Source organism: Lissotriton vulgaris, chromosome 2_1 (assembly GCF_964263255.1).
Source record: "Lissotriton vulgaris chromosome 2_1, aLisVul1.2, whole genome shotgun sequence".
In the NCBI taxonomy this organism is placed as follows: domain Eukaryota; kingdom Metazoa; phylum Chordata; class Amphibia; order Caudata; family Salamandridae; genus Lissotriton; species Lissotriton vulgaris.
In genome coordinates, this window is record NC_141687.1 from 1,398,512,762 (window position 1) to 1,398,539,196 (window position 26,435).

The 26,435-nt window shown below is 44.4% G+C and overlaps 1 protein-coding gene across 2 annotated transcripts in view; it reads right to left on the reverse strand.

Annotated features, from left to right (window-relative positions):
- Nucleotides 1-26,435, reverse strand: part of LOC147732651 (zinc finger protein 777-like) — a 151,537-nt gene that overhangs the window by 88,792 nt on the left and 36,310 nt on the right. For both annotated transcript variants that reach the window (XM_086957163.1, XM_086957161.1), the window contains exon 2: nt 5,700-5,826. In XM_086957163.1, coding sequence (XP_086813289.1) covers nt 5,700-5,826 — 127 coding nt within the window. The remainder of the gene's footprint in view (nt 1-5,699; nt 5,827-26,435) is intronic.

The following is a 26,435-nucleotide window of genomic DNA, read 5'->3' on the forward strand; positions in this document are numbered from 1 at the left end:
GTCAGCACCACCTGTCTGCATCGCTTACTTGGTTTTCCTTTCATTCAAGCAGTGGCTTACTCAGCTGCTTCACTACACCCTCTGTGGTGTTTCCTCCTATGTGGACTTATGGTGTCTCCTCTCAGGTACTATAATCCTGCCTGCTGGACTTTCGATCTTGGAGCAGAGAAACCCTGGTGGTCCTTTTTAGGTCGAGCTCTCTCGACCTATTGTCAGCAAGTTGCTCCTCAAGGGACGTAGGCTGGTGCACGAGTGCCGATTGCACATCGTGGACGCGCATGGCCAGCCAGCCAGCCAGCTCCCCCCCTCCCCCCCCGCGCACATCACAATCACGCACGCACACAGCCACACGGAAGCACACACACGCACACACACCCTCTGCCCCCCACCCACTCACCTGGCTCTTTCTGCGTGTCCCTCTCCCTCTGCAGTGGGTCAGTGTAGGCAGCAAGCAGCCTCGGAGGTCGGCGTGTCATCTCCGGCGCTTCTCCGGCGATCCGATGATGTGCACGCTCACGGCGACATGCACTCCCACTGCTTTCGCGCCCGGCATTCTTGATTTCCTCATCAGCAGTGCCTTGTGAAATGTTATTATGCACACTGGCCAGCAGTTAAGAGATCGGTCAGCAGAGACGGGCCTGTCAGTAGTGTGAGAACAGTACATCAGGCACTCAGACTGCCGAGGTCACCTTCGCAAAATGTGTATGAAAAAACATGGAGGGCGGGTTTAGGGCGTCACGTGACTGCACTGCTACGCTTGCGTCAGGCTGCCTGCGAGCGAGAGCTGGAGAAACGGCTGGGCATCAGTGGTACATACAGGCTGCTGGATACCTGGGTTCAAAGGCAAAAGAAAAACGTGGTAGCGGGACACCCAAGAGGCACTGGAGCCAATGCTAAGAGGACGTGAACCCAAGGCAGCATGCGTGAGGTAAGACAAGGCTGTGCACTCACGGTGTGCGCTGTATCACTCCAACGTGGTATGTGCGGAAACCCTTCAGCCCTTTTGTGACTGGAGCGCTGCCGGCTTCAAGGGGGTGGGGGAAAGGACTTCTCCCGTTTTTGGCTGCAGTCTGTTTCGGAGCCTACTCGTTCCTGTACAGGGCTTGGATATATATTTTTATTTTATTTATTTATTTAGTGCATTTTCATAACGGTCCTAGCCATGGGCGGTATGGGCAGCTGTCCAGGGCCTCGCGCTCAGGGGGCCCGCCGCTGCGCCGGCCCCGCAGTTGCGGGAATGAATGGGAACAGGTTCAGAAGCTTGAGTGGCAGAGGGTTGCAGAAGTGCCTAATGTGCCGGAGGCCGAGAGACCTAAGGGTGCATGCAGTATTTAAAAAATGCTTCGAACAGTATTTGAAACTATGAGCGCAACAGTATCTTAAACTGTGTGCGCCCTTTGTGAGGAAGATGAAAGCCAAACTCCAATATTGCACTGCATGCACTTGGATTAGCAGAAAAGAGGCAGCTGGACCTACTAGTGCGCGCAGAGCAAGAACATATAATGCCGGGAGTAGAGGGACATGGATTATGCCTGTGACGTACATCGGGGGTAAAGCGTCGAACGCGTGTATACGTGATGGAGCTGATAATGCGGACATGGTGAAGTTCAGAAGGGTTAAAGGAGGGCACCCCTGTGTACATCGCAGAGTACAAGGGGGCATAATGATTATTATTCGTAAAGTGGCAGAGAGGAACGGGGGTCGTGGAGGTGAACGAGTCAGAAAAAGGAAAAGCAGTACGCCCGTACACCACCTGGTAAAATAAGAAAAGGGCCTCAGAGACAGAGAACGTGAACGACTGAAAAAAGGGGAGGGGGAACATTGTGGTGTCCAATGCGGTTCCCGAGAGATGTTGGGCTTGTGCGAACCAGGGCAGAAATCTGTTACTTGACAGGAGACCGGTCACGCAGAACGAAAGAAACTAGGGGAAGGAAGCTCATACCTGTGGTGCAGTATGCCTAGGCCAATCTCAGTCGGGTCAGTGAACTTCCATGTTTGGCGTCTTGGCTATTTATGCACAGAAAACGCGGGAACAAAGAGAAGTGAGTGGACATTGAAGACAAACTAGAAGGGCCTCCGGTGGCTCTCGGAAAAGGGGATGTACCTAGTTTTCACCGGCATGTCTGAGTACATCCAATATAAAATATGTATTACCAGGGCTTTAAGTGTGATGAAAAAACTGGGGGGTCTCTCAAAGGGGCATGGCCACTAATTAGGGGCGTGGCTTTTAAACACTTGCGCTAAAAATCTGTGTTTAGCATAGTGTGCCGCCCAACTTATATTTTGCTGTTTCTGTCATTGCATCCAGATATGTGATACAAGAAGTAACATCATACCTACAACCAGTAAGGACTATTGGCTTTGTCAATGGTTATTAGTTGCATAAGATAAATAAGCTGCAACTATATCTTGTCTTATGACCGGTTCTGGATGTGGCGGGCACCTCGAACCACTGCGTGGGCATTTACGAGTAGCTCACCGCAAGCCACAGCCCCTTTCACTTTGAACAAGGCGGTGCATGCCTTTCTTTCAGTATGGCTGGGCTTTTTTATTTATTATCTTGCCTCCCAAAGCGGCGCGACTTAAGATACCACGCCCCTCATGAGAGACCGCACGGAGTTCTTAAATGTACACAGAGCAGGGTTAGGCTCTGGGAGCGTGCACTCCTCATCGCTTGGGCGCTGTGCTTCATGTTTGAGCAAAGCACGGCGCATACAAACAATGGCGGGTGGGGCTTTTTTCCTCACAGCAGTCTCCCTTAAATGTCACTTTCTACAAGGCGGCGCACGCCTTTCTTTCAGTATGGCTGGGCTTTTTTATTTATTATCTTGCCTCCCAAAGCGACGCAACTTAAGACACCACGCCCCCTCATGTGAGACCGAACGGCGCTCTTAAATGTACACCGAGCAGGGTTAGGCTCTGGGGCATGCAGTGGAGTAGATCTTATGTAGCCCCACCCCTCAATTGCCCTTTGAATCACTTCCGCCATGTCACTCACTACTATGGCTGCTGCAGGAAAGAACGCAGCCTGCGGGTGCACGAGTTAATACAGTATTTTGCATAATGCACTTTCTTTGCACAATGTAATTTTCTGCATGAGGCCAGACTTTCATGCTAGAAGGCATAAGTCACCGCCAGACTCTTTTTACCAAATATCACATTGCCTTGCAAGCACGGGAACTCGGGCGAAGAGTCAGCTGGGAGGCGCCCCCAGACCTTTCACCGGGAATGCTGCTTCCTTAGAGGGTGACAGCATGTGATCTCACCGACCGTAGCTACTGCTCCGGTTATCTAGATGTTTTACATCAGAAATAGCTTTAGATTATAACTTTACTTGAAATGATTGATTTTAAAATAAGGGTACTGAATTGCAGGAAAACTATAACCAGCCAGAACTATTATTTGTTGCTTGAGTTAGTGATACATGTTTTGCTAAAGCCAGCATGTGAATGTGCATCAAATTAACTTGTTTTCATAGATTACAATTTGCTGATGTCGGGCATGGGTAGTTCAGTCAGTCCGATTTTCTATAGGTCCTGGAACAGTGTTTGTAAATCTGCATTTAGGAATAAAATTAAAACTACAAGTACCAGAATATCAAGAAAACAGCAGGTTGGTCTCTCTTTTCACCTTGCCAGTGTAGCTCAGAAAGTCCTCTTTTTGTTTACTTTCTTATACTAGTACTGCATTTATTCACTTTGTATGTCCCTGATTTTGCACAAATCGAAAAATTACAGCGTAAAACAGACATGCGCTTTTCTTGCAGTTAACCACATGTAACTTCATACAGTACACGGCGGTGCTTTCGCTTTACTAAGCTGTGGCGTCCATTATTGTAATGCGAGTTTCTAGTTTCTCATGCTGCTTTTACTTTAGGAAACTGTGGCGCTGCGAGCTCTGCCATATGGGGGTTGTATCGCTATCTATCATCCCGTAGCTGTGGACAGCCGGACACAGAGGATCGATTCGCTCGGGGAGTGCACTTGTGCTCTTCATGACTGGCACAAGTGAACTATTGACATATTTCACGTGCAGGGAAAACATCAATCTATGATCCGTTGGCCTCACAGAAGGAACACAGGCACTCTGCCCCCTTTGCGTGTGTAACACCAGCCTTTTTATTCATTTGACTATCCAAGTGGCCCCAAGTCTAGTCAAATGAGGATTCTTTTTCACTTTGTATGTCCCTGATTTCGCACAAATCGAAACATTACAGCGTAAATACACTGAACATAATCTTCACAAAAGTTATTTACAAAAGTTTAAGCTATTGCCATCATAAATTACAATAACTTTTATTTAAGTATTCATTATTTAAAAAAATTAAAAGCCATTGTTATTTGTAATATCAATACATCTAAGTCACGTAAATACAACACATATTGCATTACAAATGCTATAGGTGTCACATTTGCGAAAGTTAAAACTATTGGCATTGTAAATGACAAAGATATTAATTTAGCTATTTTCAAAACCAACACATAAATAAAAAAATTGTCTTTTACAATACCAATAGCTCAAACTTTCCTAATGCGAGACCTATTGCATTGCAAATGCTTGTTCTGATTGTTGCTCTTCTTGGATATGGATTCTGGAAGTTTCTCCTCCTGTGCTCCTTGTTGAGGAGGGAGATTGTTCGTCCCTGGGCCGGCTTTGCCTACTGTTGCAGGCCTTCTTATTATTGCCTTATACTGCCTCACTGACCATGGGGGCTGGATGGTTCCTTTTCTCTGTACAGTTTGGCACTGAGCAAAGGCTTCATCTATTCTTGGCTCTGGCTTTCGTTTCCTTGCTTTAGATGTCCCATTATTTCTCAGGCCAGGTGCCTTGTATTCTGGAGGTACTGCGCTTGCTTGCTCTCACTTGTGCTCTGCTGTGGGTAGGCAAACCTACGAATATGGCATGCATATGTTTAATCTTCACGACTTGTCTGGGTGCTGGCCTTTGTGTAGGTTGCACTTCACCAGAATCTTCTTCATTTTTTTACCCTGACGTGCCTGTTCCCCTGGGCTGGGTCTTCCCTTTCAGTGTATTAGACACTGGAGTGTGTCTTATTGGTGACTGTTAGTCCGGTCTCAGATTTCCCATCTGATTTGCCATTGGAACTTTGCCTAGGCTGATTTCTGATCCAGTTGTGAATCTTGCCTTCTCGTTTGACATGATAGTTCTTGACTTCCCATCAGTAGTTGTAGCGTCTTCCCAGCCAGGGTACCCGCCAATGACCACACCACATACGGAGCTTAATATTACACGTCTTTATTTGGTTATGTGTAACTGCGAGCTCAACATCCTAAAACAAGCTTTCATGGCATTCCGCTCTGACACTTACATCACAGCCCTACAGAGTCGTTGGAAGCCAAAAGGGTTCTGCCATAAAATATCGCAAGATACTACAGTTGATGTGTGGGGACACTTGCTTTCATTCGGTTGTAAATATTTCCAGTGCAATGAGAACATTGTGCACTTAACAGTTAAGAGTCTTACAGGGTATACAGAATTTGGTGCACACAACAGCAATCAGATTTATAGGAAAACAATACACACACCAAGAAAAAAGACGTACCGTACCCACAGACAGCGACACATACAGAGGCCTAACTAAGACTGTCCTGCTTTCAGAGACTGCAAAAGTGCATGGTCATACATTTTGCTCATGTTGTTTATTGAAAAACACTTGAAAATAAAAATGTGCAATTTACCTAGATAGATCAAAGCTTGCTGAATGTCGTTCATCACATTCTTGTAAAGTTCCTTTTGCCATTCATGTAAAAGTTTCCACTCGCCTTCAGAAAAGCCAGCAGCAACATCATAAAATGTAACTGGTGCCTGGAACAGAAAATTGTGCATGGCATGCTCAGAAATCCCATTCCATAAGTATTTCATATTCATGGGGAGAAGCAGATAAATAGGGTACTATTTGAAAATACACTGGAAAAATACATACAACAGTATTCGGAAAATTACTCAAAAAGTTCAGAATTAAATACCATTCAAAAGCAGATATGCAAATAAAATTTGACCATCACCCACTCTCATCATCAGGCTGTCAATAAAATGTGCTAGAATAGCGAGGAATTGGTTTTAGCTGACTAAAAACAATTTCAAACTGGTATTGTTTGTGTAGACAGATATTTTTGTATTCGTTATTCTTTTGTTTTTCTAGTCCTCAGCAGCAAGAGGACGTGGTGTTCCAATTGATCCGAGTAGAGGTGTTGAAGTGCCAACTTTGAAGAAGACCAACACCTGCCATGTCTGCAGCAGGTTAGGGCATTGGAAGCTTGAGTGTTGGTTCAATTATCATAACCTGGTTAATGGTAATCAGGTTAAGAATCGTGGATTTGTGCATTCACAGGGAAAGAACATGGTCCAAACACAGCAGGTGCAGACACAGAGAATTAAAAATCCCAATGTGCCCCCAAGCTCAAGTGATGCAGGTTCCATAAGCCCCCATGCCTCAACAAAATGTCAGTATCCATAGATTCCTTGCAAATCGAATTCCCATTGCAACACTAATCCATTAGTAGATCGGGGTACGTCTCAACAGTAATACCCAAATCAGGCAGATGATGAACTTAGCTCAGACCTGTCGCAATGACGCGGTCTGAGAGGGGAAGAGGATTGCAAACTTGGTTCAGACTTAGAGGTTGACTGGAGTGGTAAATAGAAATTCTATCTCATTTCTCGTCACCACTGGTGTTACTTGCTCTACTGTAAGAACAGCAGAGGTTCCCAACCTAGCCCTTTCGCGAAAAAGAATCCAAATTGTAGGAGTCACAAACCAACAACTAACTAGTTCAGTTTTAGAAGCAGTACCAGTCAAGATAAGGTGCATTGAGTACGATCCCCGATTTGTGGTGTGTGAGCACAAGTCCTGTAAATCTGCTTGGACAAGATCTTTTGTGCACGATGAATTGTTCCATTTACTTTACCCCAAATTTTATTGAGAGTCAGACTCATAATGAAGACAATGCCTTTAAACTTGTCAGACAGAGATCAGAAATTGGATTGTTCCTAATGTTGACAAAATACAATTTGCTCCCAGAATGGAGCGACACAGTGCTACCTAGAGCCTGGGACTTTTCAGGTAAACACATCAGACTTATCAAAGGTGTTGAACCAGTCTGCATAACAGTGAAACCGAATGCTGAGTACCTGAGAAACCCACAATATAATCGGACCCCTCAATGATTGAACAAAACATTCTAAAAAATATTATGGGGAGTACACGAAACTCACCCATCATGGGTTTGCAGAAGCCCAATGGCAAGTACCACATTGTCCGAAATTTGTAAAGGTGAATGCCATAGTTGTTCCTTGTTGTACTGTGGTATCGAATCTAGCTATGATTTTGTTTCAGATTCCATGTGAGGTCGAGTGGTTCTCCGTCACTTATTTATGTAAAGCCTTCTTTTCTATACCATTGCATGAGAATAGTCAGTTCCTCTTCGCGTTACGTTTGGTCAGCCGGGTTATGGCATGATGCAGAGTCCCACAAAAATATCCAGAGTCCATCCATCTTTAATAAGATACTCAAAAAGGTTATAGAGTATTTAGTGATGATGGAGCAAGGATTCGCACGTTACGCGACTTGCTCGAACTCAAGAACCTCGCATAATGTTAACGTAATAATCAACTTGTTTTGTTTATTAATATTGCACTTTTACACTACACCCGGGTGTCCCAGTGATGCTTGCCTATGTGTTTACTAATCCTAACTACGCTTGCAGTTAATATGGTCGCTGTTATGCGGGATTCCAGTCTGCGCATGCGTTGGTCATACCCATGTGATGTGACGCACTCGTAGTTCTGGAGGGAATTTTTTCGCTCATGCGCAGTACTGCTAAAATGGCCGCTTTGTTCTAACATGCTCTTCGCTTGCCACTGCTGCTTTTGCTCAGCTGTTTTGTTCTGCTTAACTCCTAATGCTATAGATATTATAAAGTAAGGGGTGTACTGAAGCTAATCATGGTATACAGTGTCTTCAATTTTTCTGTGTTTCTAAATTGTTTTCGCTTACTTTTCATGTATCGCTCATTGTGGGCCTGGGAGCGGCGAGCCACTCCATCTTTGAAGCCCGTGTAGTACTAACCACGTGATGAAGGAGAAACGAATCACGCAGTAGTGGAACTTAGCCAGCTGGCTGCCGAAGCTAAGATGCTCCTGGGAACATGACCCCTGCTCCAGGAGAAGACTTCGACTGTACCTGAAATTGTTACATGTTGCGATAAATTTGTATGCCTCATTGTATTCTGAATCTCTATGCCATGGGAACTGTAATGTAAGGGGTGGGTTCGAAAACTGAATATTAATTCTGGGAAAGTTCAAATTATAGGTGGTGTCATGACCTAACCGCCTCTTGTCCAATCCGAAGTTGGGGATCCTTTCACTTGCAACATTTGTGGGTGGTACATCGACCCGAAAACAGTATAACTGACCTAGGTTTAGCTAGAGAAATTGTCCGACTTGTCCGAATAGCTGTCCTGTCACTGACCCTACAAACTCTATAGGTGATTGATACAGAGAGCTGCGGAGCACTCTCTCCGTAATTTCCACAAACATAGTCTGGGGTGGAGAAACCTTAAGTGCTGGCGAAGCATTTTGCTGGGAGATTCGAGAACCCAATCGGGGTTATTGGCAGATTCCTTGCAGAGAGGGCGTAGCGCAGGCGTTGCATCCGAAGCTGCAGGTGTTGGTCGTACCCTTAGATGAGCCCAGTCCTGATCCAAATCCTGGGGTGATCCTGTCCTGACTGTCCATGAGCTGTACCTGCTCGCCTACTGGCATTCCAAATCCTTGAGGGTCCTCTCCCGCCTTTCCCAACTGACCCGTGGCCAGGGTTAGTCCTCATTCTGTCCTAGGTAAATATAAATATATGTGGGTGTTTGTCTATCTATATCTTTCTCTCCTATTTTCTTAATCAAGCAATCTTGCCTATGTGATTTATTTCTGACATTTGAACTCTTATGAAAGTATTATTTCTAGCATGTTCCTTATCTTCTCCTTACCCTTACTCAAACTCTGAACTGTTTTGCCTATCTAGTATGTTCCACTGCTACCCTCCCTATAGAAATTAATTGCATCCTAAAGTATTGTTTCTTCTAAATCGTTTAGTATATTCAAATTAGCATTTAGTAAAATGTTCTCTTGTTCTTACCCTACCTTTAGTGAAGTGATACAAATCTGTTAGATAAAATTAGCGTGGTCCTTCTCTTTCCCATTTCCTTTAATTTTCAAATGTTAGATGTTCCTTACATTAATTCATAGTTATAATATTTTTCTAATCTTGGTCATAGATGTTTTGATCTGTGTGAATTTCATTCTCATGGCATATGATGATTTTCTTGACTAGATAAAGCTTTTAAAACTTCTTGCGTTTGTGGTTATTACAAGGTATAAACAAAATATAAATGTATATGGGATAGGTATTATTACAGAACTAAACTGCACCCCTACGCTGGTGGACTCAGCCAAATCATTAGGAGTCACATTGGATAAGAATCTAGACATGAAAGCACACATCAAATTAATTGCAAAAAATGCCCGCTTTCATCTGAACTACTTAAGGAAAGTGAAACCGTTCATCTCGTCGGCAGATCTCAAACTGGCAATTCAATCTTTAGTTATCTCAAGGATTGAATACGGATGTACAACCTTAGCAGGCCTACCAAAAATGTCCACTGCACCACTAAAAGCATGCCTCAATGCAGCTGCAAGGCTCATTACCGGTTCGGGGAAATTCGACCATATTTCACCACACCTAAAAGCGTTAAACTGGCTTCCATATGAAGCCAGAATCCAATTTAAAATGGCATGTATCACCCACAAAGCACTCCATTACAAAACACCGAGTTACCTGGCCCAGAAGATTGAGATCTCGGGAGGTTGCAGACCTGCCAGAAGTGCCAAGGAGCTGCTGCTGAGGCCACCCATCTTCAGGAAGAAGAAAACATACGACAGAGCGTTCTCTGGGGCAGCCCCTAGAGTCTGGAACTCACTCCCTCCGAATATCAGGAGAATTGCTAACATATCTGCATTCAAAAAGTAAGCTAAGATCTTCCTAATGAGTAAGTTCCTTACATAGTCAAGTACGGACTTCTATGCCAACGCATCTGAAAGGTGCCAAAACGGAGCATCGAATGGAAACTAGAAACAATGTCCAGTAAGCGGAAACAACCTAGAGGCGCTACACTTGATTAGAACTAGAAGAAGATGGCACAATCAAAGCCAAGTCAGAACGGTCTATACAGGAATTTAGCATTCAATATAGTAGGATATCGAAGAACAGTTATAACATTTATGACAACTCGGGGGATAGACGCAGGTTGAAAATATAGCATTAGGTAATCCCGGTGTTAGTACTAACCTAATCTTTAACAAACTAGTGTACATAGTCAGAATATATCTCGTGTTTGTCACATGCCGATTCTACCTCTTATCAGTGTGATAGGCTTACTACTCAGAGTTATAATTTACCTACCTCAGTCCTGTAGGGTAATGCTATGTGAACTGTAGCAGCATGTTACACCTACTATAAGGAACTATAACTACCTACCTCATTCCCTTTATGGTAACGCTATGTGAATTGTATTTCTAATCTACCTCATGTATATGAATCTGTGAAGCGCTCTGATACCCAAGTGTCACGTTCGCGCTATATAAAACTTTCTAAATAAATAAATAAATAGTGATAAACACGTTATGGGCCCAGTAGTGTATATTTGATAAAATAAGGATCGGGTGACCAGCGCGCTCTATCAGTGACGCCCTATCACTCAGTCCTAGTCCAGTACAATTGCAACCTATTTGTGGGATTGAATAGGCAGGAGGCTTGCAAGCAAACAAGACACAACTGCGCTCTTGAACCACTTGGATGAAAATAGACATAAAGTGTCCCTGAACAAATTGCAGTTTGTAAGAAAGAAGTTCTGTACCTAGGGCGTCACATTGAGAAAGGATAAAGGAATGTGTCACAAGAGGAAATCGAGGCAATTCTGAAAATGAATCCGCCAACAACACAGAGTGAAACCAGAATGTTCTTGGGAACGGTGGGCTTCTGTGGACACTGAATTCTCAACTTTGCCATGTCGTCAAGCTTTTACAGTGGCTGACACACAAAGATGTGTCAGATCACGTACCATGAGATGACAGCTGCATACGTGCCTTCTCAGACCTGAGCGCATTTTTCTGCCGTGCCCCAGTACTGGGAATGCCTGATTATTATAAATGTTTTACTTTGTTTTTTCAGTGAAAGAGAAGGAGTACTCTTTCAGTGCTAACTCTGATTCAGAGGAATGCTCGCAGACATGTTGCATAATTTTCTTGACACGTTTGACCTCATAGCTGTTACCTTTGCCCAGCTGCTTGAAAGCTGTTGCCTCCACAAGTATTAGCATTGAACAGTGCTGGAGCATTATAATGGGTCATCACTTCACAGTTTTTGTCCCCCACTCAGTTCAAGTATTGTTAACTAGTACTCAAACATAGCACCTTACCATCAGTCAGCTTACCAAGAATGAGCAAGTGATTCTTGGAGCTGAAAACCTTACCCAGAAAAGGTGTACTGTACTGAACCCCCATTATATTATTGCTCCTTCCTGGAAATGAAGGAGTGGAGCATGACTGCCTTGATATTACTGAATTATGCACAAAACGAAGACCTGACATATCAGATTTGCCACTACCTCAATCAGATTATGTGCTGTCTGATGATGGCTCTTACCAACGAGATCATGAAGGAAAACTGATAGCCGCCTACACAGTCTGCAGGGCAATACTGGCCATAGCATGTACCAGGAGTTTTGGCCGTTTTTGTTACTGAGGGCCGGTTTTGGGGCAGTGATGCAATATGGGCCACATGTAACAAAAGCGGCAGCAGTGTAAGGCAGGGCTGAGGTTCTCAATAGCCCCCAGGAGCCGGTCTAGCAGAGCTTGCAGGGCTGGCTTCTGTCCCCTGTCCAGGCGTGACATTCTGTACTGTCTCAAGTGGGGTTGAAGCCTCCTGGCTTCAAGGAGTATTTTCATCGCAAGTGACAGAATTGATTGCTCTTACTAGGGTATGCTGCGTTTCGAACCAGCTGAGAGCGAACATTTTCACTGAAACTCAGTATGGATTTGGTGCGGTGCATGACTGAGTAGTTATGGTTCCAACGCAGATTCATGGCTTCTTCGGGGTCATCAGTCCAAATTGTTGTGGCGAAGTGTACCACTCATAGGTAAGACGCAGACTATGTGACTGTGGATAATAGATACGCTGGTGAGTCGGCAAAGTTTTGTGCACTGAATTCATGCACCTTTAGTGGGGAGTACGTCAATCAAAATGCAGATGATATAAATCGCAATCTGTTGTTGTCCACAGTTGATACTTGGGAGGAAGTAAAGAAATTGCAGGAAGAAATTCCCGAAGCAGAACAGCAAGGTTGAGTCAGAGTAGGTTGTGTCAAAAGAGCTGAGGATGGCATTTGGGTTTCAGGAGATGGAAGACCTGAACTATCTGATAGCTTCTTACTTTCAATGGCGACACATTTTCATGGTCCTGCACATGTAGGGAGGGACGCCATGGTGCACTTTTTTAAGCAGACGTGGTTTAACCCCAGATTCAGATGTGATGTGTGTGCCAATAGCAGACTATAGGCAGAAGAACAGCAGTAACAAGGAGTCATATAGGGAGATAAGGAGGTCCCTTTAACAACATGGAACAGGACTTCATTGAGCTGCCAGTGTGCGATGGGTTGAGCTATGTCTTAGTGATTGTTTGCATCTTTTAACAGTGAGTTGAAGCTTACCAGACTAGAAGAAATGACAGTATACCAGTAGCAAAGCAGTTGTTGAGGGAGTTAATTTAGCATTTTAGCTTCCTGACTTCTTTGAAGTCAGACTGAGGAACTCATTTCAATAAGAAGAGGTTATGTGCGTGCAGCATTATAAGTATAACAGAGACTCCACTGCAATTACTGACCAGAAGCTTCTCGAATGATGGTGCATTTAAACAACACTTTGAAATTCAGGTTGGTTAAAGTGTGTGCTTCGACATCTCTGAAATGGCCTAATGCTTTGCCCTTATACCGATTAGTCTATGCAGTAGTCAAGCTGGGGGACAGGCTTGTCGCCCCATGAAATCATCATGGGGAAAGCAACGAGACTGCCAGCAGTTCCTGCAAATGCACTTGTTAACATTACAGATCACATTATTCTTGATTACTGCAAAGGACTAGCTGATGTGGTGTGTTCTGTGTTTCATCAGGTTGTAGAGGATACAGCCCCGTTTCAAGAGGAGCAGTGTCATGACCTGGGTGCCGATGACTGAGTAATGGTGAAGAAGCCCATGCGCAAGTCATGCTTGGAGCCTTGGTGGCGTGGGCCATACCAGGTGATTTTGGTCACCACAACTGCTGTGAAGTACGGAGGTCTCCCTAATTGGATAGATGCTGCCCATACTTGCAGAGTCCCTTGTGACCTTGATGATACAACAGCACCTTTTCGGATTTGCCACTGGTTACAGTGCAACAGAGGGAGAAGGTTAATCAAGTTGTTGGGGGATCAGCAAGAAGCTGGGGCAGCACTCGTTTGACCTGAGGGGGGTCTGAGACTGTCAACAGTTGAAGTCAGACAGAAGGGTCTCATCCAGTAGTGTTGACTGCACCAGGTTCAGACCCTGGCGAAGGGCCTAGTGCAGCATGAGTTGTGTCTGTAGAACGGTGGTCAAGGAGACGAAAGAGAGGGCAGCGTTTTTTGTCTGAAGTGCACATTCCACACACTATGCCTGAAGATACTGAGGAAGTTGGCCTAAGTGACAGTGATAAAGAGGGCCAAGAGTAAGGACATCAAAGAGAGCAAGGGTACCCTGTCGAAGGAACTTTTCACCTGAATGGAGAGAACATTTAATACTGTTTGCAATTACATTTCACATTCAACTAAGCCTCCTTGAACTGAACTTTTGGGACTGAACTAAGTTTTAAAATTGCATTACAACTGAACAGACTGAATCAATTATTTCTGGAAGTGATCATTAGTGAGTTTTAACTGCATTTATTAGAGACAAGCTTAACAAGACATTTGAACTTTGCTTTCCTGTTTGTGCTAGTGAAAACTAACTGAAAGAACTGTGTTGCAATATCCTAGCTAACGGTTTGTCAATAAAGGACTTATAGACCCTAACACAAACTCTATTAGACGCAAACGCATATGTGCAGGTGTATTTGCTGTTGTAACAATAGTGCTAGGTGTTTTGCTTATTATTTTGAATTTACCCCATCACTTACATGTAGAAGAGCCTAAGACTACACATGGCCCCCACAAGTGCCATTTCCTACTAACAATAGCTTACTTGAAATAGATGAGAATCAGTTACATGTAGATGCTTCTAAAGGAGATTACTAATAAAATGTTTATTAAAAACTGCTTTAAGAATATGTTGACACTATGAATGCTAATGATTGCTACGTATATATGCAATTACCTGCAAATGAGGGGATAACATATCATCACCTCCCTTTAACATATTGATCTACCTGTAGTTTATTGATGAGCTTTTTCTATGAAAAAGGAAATGTTCAATACTATTACTCAAATCATGGCTTGGTTCTTTCTGAAGTTCCTGTGATGAAGCACTTGTACAGACAGCCTGATGCTAAAAATGCTGAGATAATGGGATAATTTCTTTAGACCCACCCATAACCTGGATATGGCTTATGCACATAGACACAACGTAGATTATTTACTAACATGTGAGAAGAAATTCATAGATTCGAAAGAAGAGACATCTTGACTACAGCAATCATTCAAAAGTGACCAGTGGGCTAAAGACGAAAATGAACACAGAATAGTGGGAAACATGGCAGCATTAGCTTTAGATTAGCAACATAAAGGGAAATTATGCATTTTTATTAGAAAATCCACAAGTGACACAAATTTCGTAGGGACTAGTAGGGACTACTGAACGTGAAGATATATCTGAAGTTTGTGGAAATTGGAGTTTATATTTAGATGGAGGAGATCCTGTTTTTCCTGGAGTCTATTACATTTGTGGGAAAGGTGTTTTTTAAATGTTACCCAAGAGATGGCATAGAACATGTTACATAGGGATAGTTTTTCCGAAAATGTATCATGTGGGACAACCTGATGGCCCAACAAGGGAGCAACACTTGAGAACAAAAGGAGGTGCTAGTGAAATTGTAGGAGACATTTTTAAGTCTAGCCTGAGCCAGCACATGCGCTGCCCTGCAAGACATTTAGTATTGGGGTTTTACACGTGCTACCAGAGGTTTTTGCTGGCGGTAACGCACGTGTGCACGCGTGCAGCCACCAGCGGTCTTTCCTTCGTGACGGGTAATTAAGTGCATCGCGATCGTTATCACTTTCACTTTCTGCGCCCGTGCGGCCAAAGCTTTTCGTGCGCGCTTGTTATTTATTTCTACCCTGTCTGGTTCAAAGGACTTCAGCTATGATCTACATGTTTTTCTCCACAAGCAATGTTCGCTTATCAAAAGTAGCCGGCATTCCGGGGCAGAGAGTTACGTTTTACGCCACTTCCGGCATGTGGTTTTAAAGTGTCTTGCTTGTGAGACTCTTGCGGTACTAAAGCAAATCAGTTGTCCATTATGTCATAATGTACTTGTTGAAATTCACTACATACACTCCTTTACGGTACTATCTGTGCTTCACCTTCAATATGAATGCCATAAACTGTCCATTTATCCTTGGCCTTTTTAATGATTCCTCGAAGCATATCTTCTCCAACGAGCTTATTATAAACCCATCGGCTAAAGTAAACCTTGAGGTCCCTGAAAAGAGATATTTTTTTTCAACAAATTTGGAAGAGAGAAGGTTAGTCTTTCGTTTGTTCCAAGGAGACGCCAGCCTGCATGCTGACGTCACCACATGGGGGAAATCCACATTGTTTCTGTTGTCATGGGCGCCTGCCTCCGCCTTCTGCTGTGACTGCCCTGCTGACCTTAGCCGGATGGGGTGGGTGGGGTAGACAGGGTGCTGCTGCGCCGTACGCCATCTCATTAAGCTTCAGCACTTAACAGCTGTTGTAGTACATGTGCCTCCTCTTTGGTGTGTTAGGGAGTGCCCTCAGTGCTAATGTGCTGTCAGTTGGTCTTTGCCATCTTTAGGACTGTCTGAAGTGACATCCCTTTGCAGTGCTGTGCAGTTCTGTTCCTAGTGCATCCGAGAAAGCTCTGACGACCCTGGAGAAGTTCTGTGGCCGCACTCAATAGTCTTTCTCCTCTCCATCCTCCTCTCTGCACTGCCAATACTGCTGTTGTGGTTCGTGGCTGCTATGGGTTCCCAGTCCGGCCGACTGTGCTGTTTCTCATTGAATTTCCCTTTTTGCTCTGTGTGTGTTCGTGACTGCTGGTAGTTGCTATGATCGTCGCTTTCTCTCCCTGCCTTCTGCAAACAGTGGATGTATCCGCGATTACAGTTGTCATTTCTGTGCTTGTGGCTCTTTGCGTTTTAATATTTCATCAACGCACCCTAAGCAATGTTCACTACTCTGGCCTGGGTAGCCGTGTGCTGTTGTGTCTCTGCGCCTCGTTCACTAGCTAGGGGTTCTAGTTGTGTAATTGAGTGTTCTAGATGTTACTGTGCTGTTAGTAGTATCTATCTTGTTCTTTCGCTCGCTGCAGTAAGACGAATGAGCATGTCTTGTTCCCTTTAGGGACTCCTTTCCATAATCCACCTCACTTAGCTTTAATGACACAGCATATGTTGCTTGTCATGCACGACAGTGCTGCTCACCTTTCGATTTACCTTTAAACTGCCCCTACCACCCTTAAGTTCTTGCTGTTGCTCCTTGAAGTCTATATAGAGCTGAGTCAATTTGATGGGTATCGCAGTCATCCATGTTTCTTCATGAGTGGATGAAGGAGGAGCAAATATCTGTCTGGCTACACATGAATTCTCATCCAGAACCGGGTGCAACATTTGTCGACCAAAGCCTGCTGTGAGGCACCCACCCTAACTAGTTCCTGGTATTTAGGTACCATCTAAGGAACCATGTCTGCCTATGGCTTTTGGCCGGAGTCTGTCCAGTCAACACGTACCAAAACTGGTATTGCTCAAGAAGGTGAGTAGCACAGCAGTGCAGTTACCTTTAGGGTTGTGCCACGGCGTGCGTTCAATTAAACTGTAATATATTTTGTTTAAAAAATATGATTTGCATTCCAGCCACCTCTTTAAACTTCATAAAAATCATTTTTATTGCAATTACAGGTCTTACATTTTTCTTCTCTCTAAAACTGTATATATGATGAAATGTTCAATTCTACCAAACCCATAACAATAAAATACATTCTGGGGTTGCAGTGGCTGGACCCTCCTTGCCAGTGTTCTTTTTAACCTCCTTTATCCAAATAATGTCTGAGCTTGTTTTGCTGAGAGTACCTCATGTGTCTCTTAAGTAGCCAGTAGAGCAACTGGCTGGGTTAATGAACCTGGCTCATAAATAATGGCAGCTTGTGTGTTTTTTTACGCAAGAAAATGCACTGTCATCCGGATGCCAGATAACCAATGCAGTGTAGTTTATCATTCTTTTTTGTGCATGAGATTGATCATATCCTTGATGCGATTGTTCATGAATTGATATGGTAATTTCTCGGCTTAGAGACATCTTGTCCTGGAAGTCTTTCAGTTAGGTGGTCCGAGAGTGTTAAGAATGACTCGATGGCTCTTCCTAAATTGGAGGGGTGTTGGGGAGGACCGGTTGGATACAGGAATGTTGTTTCGGGTCCTGGTTGCATAGATGGAAAAGTCCTGCGGTCTTGTTTTTTAAACTCTTCTTTGTAGTTGATGGTTTCTTGGCTGTGGGTATACAGAAAACGACCAGAGATAGGGAGTCTTCCAGCGAGATAAGCAAGGGTGCTAGTCGTAATTACTTTGTAAATGATGCTACTGGTTGTGATGATGGAATCCAGTGGAATGGGGGGGGGGGATGTGCCCTGGATGAGACTTGCTATGCAAGATTCCCTTATGTGATGCCAATTGGAATGGGGTGATATGTCCTGGAATAGGCTTGCAGAGTAAAATCCCCTTAAGTTGCTCCACTGTGGAGCCTTGGAGGCTACGTAGAAGGATGTTGGCATCCCCCAGGTGCAAGACTGTGAGGGCTTGAACAGCAGTTTTGAAGGTGCTTTCTAGAAGAAACAGTTTCACTTACTTAGGAGAGAGCACTGGGACCAAGTCATCTCTGTAAAATGTTTACTGCTCTGAGTGGGGGCTCCATCTTAGATCAGTACATAAAAATAAAACAAGCATTGGCATAGCCAATAGGTCTCGCCTTTGGGACCTTATACTTGTTTAGCCATGCAACAGTTGTTGTTGCACCAAGGATGTTGTGCTACATAACTAAATACTTATAAAGTGAGATCTGGATTTGCCAATGCTTGTTGGTGCTTGTATTCTATCTGTATGAGTAATACCCAACTCACAAAAGATTAGAAAGCTTTCCACTGTAGTTGATAAACTATCTACTAGTACAGCTGGAGGATGTTTAGTTATGGATACAAAAATGGTTGCCATCAGATCAATGGTTTTACAGGATTGACTTGCATTAGACGTCCTTTTCACAAAAGAGGGTGGCGTCTGCTAGATGTTAAAAGTTCAACAATGTTGTACTTACATTCCAGACCAGAGTAAAGCCCTGAAGAAATACATTAGCAACATTACTGAACTGAAGAAATATTTGAAAGAGTTGACATCAACGGGTACTTGGGAAGCAATAGGGAATTGATTTTCTGCTCTAAACAGATGGTTTGGAAACCTACGGAGTGGAATTGTTGGAAGCATCCTTAAACCCTTAGTAATAATTGCTCTTTGTATATTATGCCTGATCGTGATCTCTAAGGTACACAAACATGTACAAAAAAGGGAGTGAAGAGAAAGAGAGCAGATTTGGAACTGGAGGAAAAACAGAGTAAATACTATGATGACATGGAATTACTGTAGGATTCCAGGAGAGAGATTATGAAAACAACCAGAATGTGATTTGTTCATCTGATAAGAGATTGATTTGATGGCTTGATTCACCATCAGATGGGGGGATTGCTACCCTTTATACGTCAGACACTTAAGAAACGCATGGTATGAAAGTACACTTAGAAACTGATTCATGTATGATTTAACAAATGAATGTAAGTGGAGCAATTGACATTATTAAAGAGTGCCTTTAGTTTAGCGTTAGAGAACTTTCTCACATAAATGTCATTCCATTATTTTTTTATTTTTTATTTTTTTAAAACAGGTAAATCAATATAGGCTGAGACTGCCAGGAAAATGTTTACGGTTGGGTGAGATCCACAACAAGGAGCAAGATTATAAAAACAGTACATGGTCACTATCAGCTTTACCAGTCATTCGACAACACTGAGCATGTCATGAGAGCATCAGAATCTCAACAAGCGTCCTCTTCAGCAGAACATCCACTAGCATCCGAGTCATGCGGATCGCTCAAGTATGCCTCGGGGATTAAAAACATGTGACATAACTTCCTCCAAGTCTTGAGATCCTCTTTTAGCTTCTCATCCCTTCTACTAGTTTTCATATGACCCCCCTCTGCCAGAGACCACTCACGCACATCCCTCATCCAGTCATCCAGAGAGGGGAAATGCTTCCCCATCCAGGTTATCGCTACCGGGCGATTAGCTAGCACCAAGAGGGGTTGTAATAATTTATACTCCAAATTGCGTTTCTTGGGCTTCGTAACATGTCCGAGTAGACAATGCAGTGGGGTTGTCTGTACCCTAAAGCCAGTACCACTTTACACCAATTCCGCCACCCAAGTCCAGAAGCTGTGTACCTCAGTGTAGCCCCATGCCAGGTGCAGAAAATCTGCCCCCGCAGCACCCAGCCGTGAGCACACATCCGAGCCGGAAAGGTCGGTGCGGCTCTGGCTCATTGGGGTCATATATGTGTGATGTAAGTAGTTGAAATGTATCAACTTGCAGCGCACATTGCAGAACACTGTGCAAGTGAGTTTGCTTATCACTTTCTACTTTCACCATGCACAGCAGGCCCTAGGTGGAGGGCCCACAGTATCTCCTCTCATAGCACTGTACAGGAGGGAAATAAGTTGACAACCGGAGTCAAAGGTAAGCATTATGTCCTGCGTTTGCGTTGTTGGCGGGACATTTGGATATGTTAACCACATCACCCTGGACAGGTCTGAGAGTCCGGCATACTGGAGAACCTGTCCCGACCCAGCCCAAAACAGTCACAAGCCTGCTCATATGAGATTAAAGTTTTGTTTGGGTACAGATCTGCCAATACCTGACAAACCCCATACATGCTTGAAATGACATCCCATCCATTATTTGACATCCTATTCATTATTTTCCGCACTGGTGTAAGTATCCATATGGGGAGATCCCTATGGAATGGCATGTGCTTTTACTATGCGTTCTACAAATGACTGCCGTGTTTTTGCAGTCTGATTGACCACATAGGGCACGTCACCAGAGACACTGGCACCCTCCATTAGAGCCGTTTGGAGTCTAGCCAACTGGACTTGGCCCCTCAGAAGTCATTTTTCTCAGTTGTCTCATACATCTAGCCACTGGACCGCATGTTGCAACTGAGCTGCATAGTAGTATTAATCCATCCTGGGGGCTTCGAGTCTGCCTTCCTCATACTGCTGTGTCAATGTGTGCATGGCTACTCTACTACAACAGCAACAACTTCCCAAAACAGAGAGACACCAACACTAAGTTCAGTTACTTAAATATGCGCATGGGAATGTTACACATTGAGTTCTGGAGCGCGTATAGACAAGGCAGTAGTAACACAACCTTAGAGACCACAAGCCTACCCATAAGGGAGAGTGTCAGGGAGCTCCAAAAAGCCACTGACTCCTTGAGCGCTTCTACCACCCTGGACACATTAAGGTGTAGGGATTGCAAGTCGTCATGCATCACCTGTACTCCTAGATATCTAAAATTCGCTGTTTCTCATCACAGCCAAAAACTCGGAAGACGCTTCAGCGGCAACGCAGACAATTCAGCCAGAGCGAGGAGCAGAGACTTATGCTTATTTAGGTGCAAACCGGAGTATGTCCAGGAGCTGTAATAGCCTAGGTATTGCATCACGAGGGAAGGAGATATAGAACAGAGCATCATCCATGTATAATAAGATTGCCTGCGGGCTCCCCCCAATATGTATGTCTCAACCATCAAGGTTTATACGTGCACAAACTGCGAGTGGTTCAATGTTCAGCGCAAAGAGCAGCGGTGATAGTGGGCAGCCATGGTGCTTTCGTCGACCAAGTGTCCACATCTCCGACCGGCACAAGCCCACCCGTACCCAAGCCAGTATAAAGAATGTTGACCCATTCCCAAAAACGCGGGCCAAAACCAGAGGACCTCAACACTTCCTGTAAATACCCTGAGTCAAGGGTATCAAACGCTTTCCAGAGGTCCGCGGCCACTAGTGCCAGTTCCTCATTCAAGCCCTGAACCTTGTGCATATTGGGTGTTAAACGCCTTATGTTCATGCCTGCGTTGCGGCCAGGTATAAACCCACATTGATCTTCATGTATCAAGAGGGGCATATATGGAGACAGATGCCTTGCCAGTATTTTACACAATATTTTGATATCATAATTGATCGTGGTTACTGGGCGATAATGTCTTACCATAATTTAAGTGCGATTATTAAAGAACCATCTTTTTTTAGTAGAAATATGCTCACCATAGGGATTAAAAGTGGCTTTCCTAATGTGTGTGCTACTGCACATGAATAACTTCCAATCAATTGAAAATGTGATTGAAACGATCCTCATACATGCAGTAAAAAATCTTACTAGAAAAATTATTATTTATGTAATGTATGCCTTAATATTCCATAGATTTGATTTGAATGTGGTTCTCAGTCATACTTACAGCTGAATATGTGAATACCTTATTGAATATTACATATAGTATGAAACCTATTGCATTAGAAATATACACTGTATGTATGTATTTAAGCCAGTATAGCGCACAGCTACCCTCAACGGGGGTGTCCCAGCGCTTATGGATACAGTGAAAGGTGAAGGCAAGTTGGAGTTGTCAATCCCTAGTTTGCTAAGGGAGGCTGAAGAGCCAAGTCTTCAGAGCCTTCCGGAAGTTGAGTTCCGATTTGACTTTTCTGATATGATCAGGCATGGAGTTCGGTAGGGTCGCAGTTTTGACGGAAAAGGACCGTCCTCCAATCCTGGATTTAGAGAAACGGGGGATGACAAGGCATTCACGATGATTGGATCTTAGGGTCCTGGACTGATGGTATTTGCGAACTCTCTTCTATAGGTATTGTGTGCCAATGTCATTAACTGCTCAGAATGCAAGAGTTGGTGCCTTAAATTCAGATCTTCGCTTGACAGGCAGCCAGTGGAGACTACGCAAATGTGGAAATGTGGGATGTCTTAGCGGGATGTTCCTAATGAGCCTGGCTGCAGCGTTCTGCACTGTTTGCAGTTTTCTAAGCAGGTATGCTGGCAGCCCTAAGAACAAACTGTTTGCATAATCAAATTGTGATGTGATCACTGCATGGACTATTGTTTTCCTGCAATCCATTGGTAGAAAATAGAGGAATCTCCGAGGGGCTTCATTTTCCAGAAGCAGGACGAGGAAACCTGGCCTATTTGGGTCTTACATGACAGGGAGGTATCTAGCTTGAACCCTAGGTTCCTCGAAGACGAGACTGGGAGGGGGGTTGAGTTCTGTGGGCCACTAGAGATCTGATAGTGGGGGTGAGAGCTGGTTGAAAAATAGCACCTCCGTTTTTTCTGTGTTCAGCTTAAGGCAGTTAGCGGTCATCCACTCTGAGATGTCCATGAGACACTGCTTAAAGTTTGAAAATGGGGCCTCAGAACGATCTTGGAAGGAAAACACGAGCTGCGTGTCATCAGCATATGAGATAACATCAACACTGCGTTGCTCTATCAGAGGGGCAAGGGGGTGAGGTAGACGTTAAAAAGGGTTGGGCTAAGTGCCAAACCCTGACTCCACATATCAGGGGGCACGAGTTAGAGGTGTGGGGAAAGCAGCCGGGTTTTCTGGGAGCGACCACCCAGGAATGAGATGTACCAAGCTAAAGTGGTCCCGGTTACTCCTATCTGTTGAAGCCTGTCTAAAAGGATCTTATGAGAGACTATGTTGAATGCTGCTGGGAGATCCAATAATGCCAGCAATGCACAGTTCACTTTATCCATAGTCTCCCTGACAGTTTCTACTACTTCAGGTAGTGCTGTCTCCGTACTGTATCCTGCTCTGAGTCCCGACTGGGTGTCGTGAAGTAGTTTATTGGATTCGAGGAATGTAGATAATTGCTTTTGCACTTCCTTTTCACGAATCTTAGCAGGTGCTGGATGAAGGGAGATAGGTCTAAAAAAATTCAGAATTGTGGGGTCTGCGTTCTCCTTTTTGAGAATTGGTTGGACAATAGCAGTCTTCCAGCTAGATGGACATATGCCAGTTTCCAATGAGGTGTTCCCGAGTTGGTTTAAGGCAGGGTTAAGCAGAGGTGCTAATATTTAAGAAAAACCTGGGCGGGCACAACTGCTTGAGGGATGTGACCAAATCAAAGGAGCTAAATATAGACCATGTTGTTGTTGGGGGGGGCGAAGTAATGGCGCGATAGGTGGTTCCTTCACCGGAAAGGCTGCAAAGATGTCTTGGATCTTCTCCTGGAAGACAACCGAGAGATTCTCACAAAGTGTGGCAGAGGGGACAACATTACTTTTCAATGTCTCTGGTTTAAGGAAACCCTGGACAATTAAAAAAATTTCCTTAGTAGAATTGTCAGAAGCTTTTATTTGATTGGGGATGTGATCCTTAATAGTACTACGTTTTAATTTGTGAAACTGTTTAATTGCTTTTCTGTATGTATTTTTTGCTTCAGGGTCGTAGGCTCTACGCCAGACTCGCTGAAGTTTTTTGCATCGGCTCTTTTCTGCTTGAAGGGCTGGTGTGAACCAGGGGGTGGAAGGAGTGTTCCTAGCTTGTTTTACTTTTTTCATGGGAGCTATTTGGTCAAGGGCCGATGTGATCCATTGGTTAAAAGTTACAGTGTCACTGTTTGGGTCTCCGGTGATTAGCAGAGGGGTGTTTACTAATATGGGCCCAAGTACTTCGGAGGTGACTTTCCTCCAATTCCTTTTGACTTCATGTTTGGATTTTATAACATTGCGGTTTATGGAGGTAGTTAGATAGAAAGGAATAAGACTGTAGTCTGACCATAGGAGGGGGATAGGATCTTCAAATATTAGTGTGGGGATATTAGTAAAAATAAGGTCTAAGGTACGACCAGCCTTGTGTGTGGGCTTGAGAACTAGTTGTTTGAGGTTTAGTCCAGTTAGCCTCGCTGCTAGTTGGTTAGCTATGGGACATATATCATTGTCCATATGGACATTAAAATCTCCTAGTACTAAGAAGTTAGTGTATTTTAGTGAGAGATCAGCGATCTACTAGCAGATTTCCCATAGCTCAGCGGGCTTAGAAGTTGGTGGCCTGTAGATCAGCAATCCCGCAATGGAGATATTAAAGGAGATTGTTACGTTAAAAGATAGTGCTTTTATCAGGACAGTATGTTCGATCCTTCTATGTGAGATCTCCCAGTCCTTTCTTATAATTACCGCAAGTCCGCCTCCCACTCTATTACCCTCCCGGTTTACTGAAACTATTTTGTAGTTTTCTGGGATCGCCACTGAAATGCCGGAGGTTGAGCTCTCTTTAATCCACGTTTCTGTTAAGAAGATGAGATCCCAAGAATTAGAATCAAGTAGTAGCCAGACGTTATCTACGTGTTTAGGGAGGGATCTGCAATTAATTAGGCAGGCTTTTATTTTGGAGGTTGGGCTATGGCCGGCAGTATAAGGCTCTAAAGGTGTAACTTCTGCAAGGGCTTTACACTGTCTTCCCAATTCTTCTTTGTTAAATTTAAAGGAGGAGGACTTACCGTTAAGTTCCACTTTGTGTGGTTCATGATCCAGTATGCAGGTGTCAAAACATGTTGGCTTGTGGCAAGTTATCGAGTTACGCTCAAGGATTTGTGCTTTGGATAGCATGATGCGCGAGTCTGGGTTAGAACGAGCAGCGTGGCTGGCGCTGGTCGCAAGCTGGGCGCAGACGGGTTTGCCTTTGGCGCACCAGCGGCGCGCCCACTCGCGCGCCTGCTGCGCATCAGAGCCGGCATTCACTTAAAATACTATTTTGCGGAAGAAAGGCCCATCTCTGTCGTCCCCGGATGTACGTCACTGCAAGGGGGTATCCAGCTATTGGTCTGGGGAAGCCCTCCACTCAAACGTTACAGGCCATGGTAGACTGGGGCTATGACCAATGAAGAGCACGGCACGGCAGCGCTAGAAGTAGATGCCTCAAGCGACTGGGTAGGTCTGAGGAGCGTGATTTGATTAAAAGGAGGAATAGTGTGAGATTTCTTAATTAAAACAATGAACTGAGCAATTTTTAAAAGCAATTATGCTGATAGGCGAGTGAAAATAGAGATAACTGACAGCGTAGCTAGCGCCTCACCATGAACGTGCGTCCGCTGCGCATCAGAGCCGGCATTCACTTCAAATAGTATTTTGCGGGACAAAGGCCCGCCTCTGTCGTCCCCGGATGTGTGTCACTGTCAGGGGGTATCCAGCTATTGGTCTGGGGAAGCCCTCCACTCAAACGGCACAGGCCGTGGTGGACCGGGGCTATGACCACTGAAGAGCACAGCGCGGCAGCGCTAGAAGTCGATGCCTCAAGCGACTGGGTAGGTCTAAGGAGCACGATTTGATAAAAGGAGGAACAGTGTGAGATTTCTTAATTAAAACAATGAACTGGGCAATTTTTAAAACCAATTGTGCTGATCGGCAAGTGAAAATAGAGATTACTGACAGAAATGCTAGCACCTCACCATAAACACACTCAATTTGTGTTTAAATGTGCAAACGCATACGAGCAAGTCGGCTTGCCCCCATCATCTCTGCTATGGTCCACCCGGACCAAACAGGGTTTATGCCTCAACGTAGCACCAGGCTAAACCTTAGACGCCTCTACGGTGTGATGCAAACTGCGGCAGCTAATCTAGGCGAGGCCACTGCTTTACTGTCATTGGACACCCGTATGGCATTTGAGAGTATTGAATGGGTGTATCTCTAGGCAGTCCTGTCTCGGTTAGGCCTAGGTCTGCGCTTCTGCGCGTGGGTATGCCTCCTTTACCGGGATACCAGAGCCCATGTCTGAGTGAATGGGGCAATTTTCAGATCCTTTACGCTCCACAGAGGCACACGGAAGAGATGTCCTCTCTCCCCCATACTTTTCGCGCTGGCACTAGCGGCATGGACCAGGGGGGACCCCATAGTTAGGGGCATAGACATGAGGGGGATGGGAAGAACACATCTCGTTATATGCAGACTATATACTACTCTATGCAAGCATACCCCGACAAATGTCCAACAGGCTTATTAACAT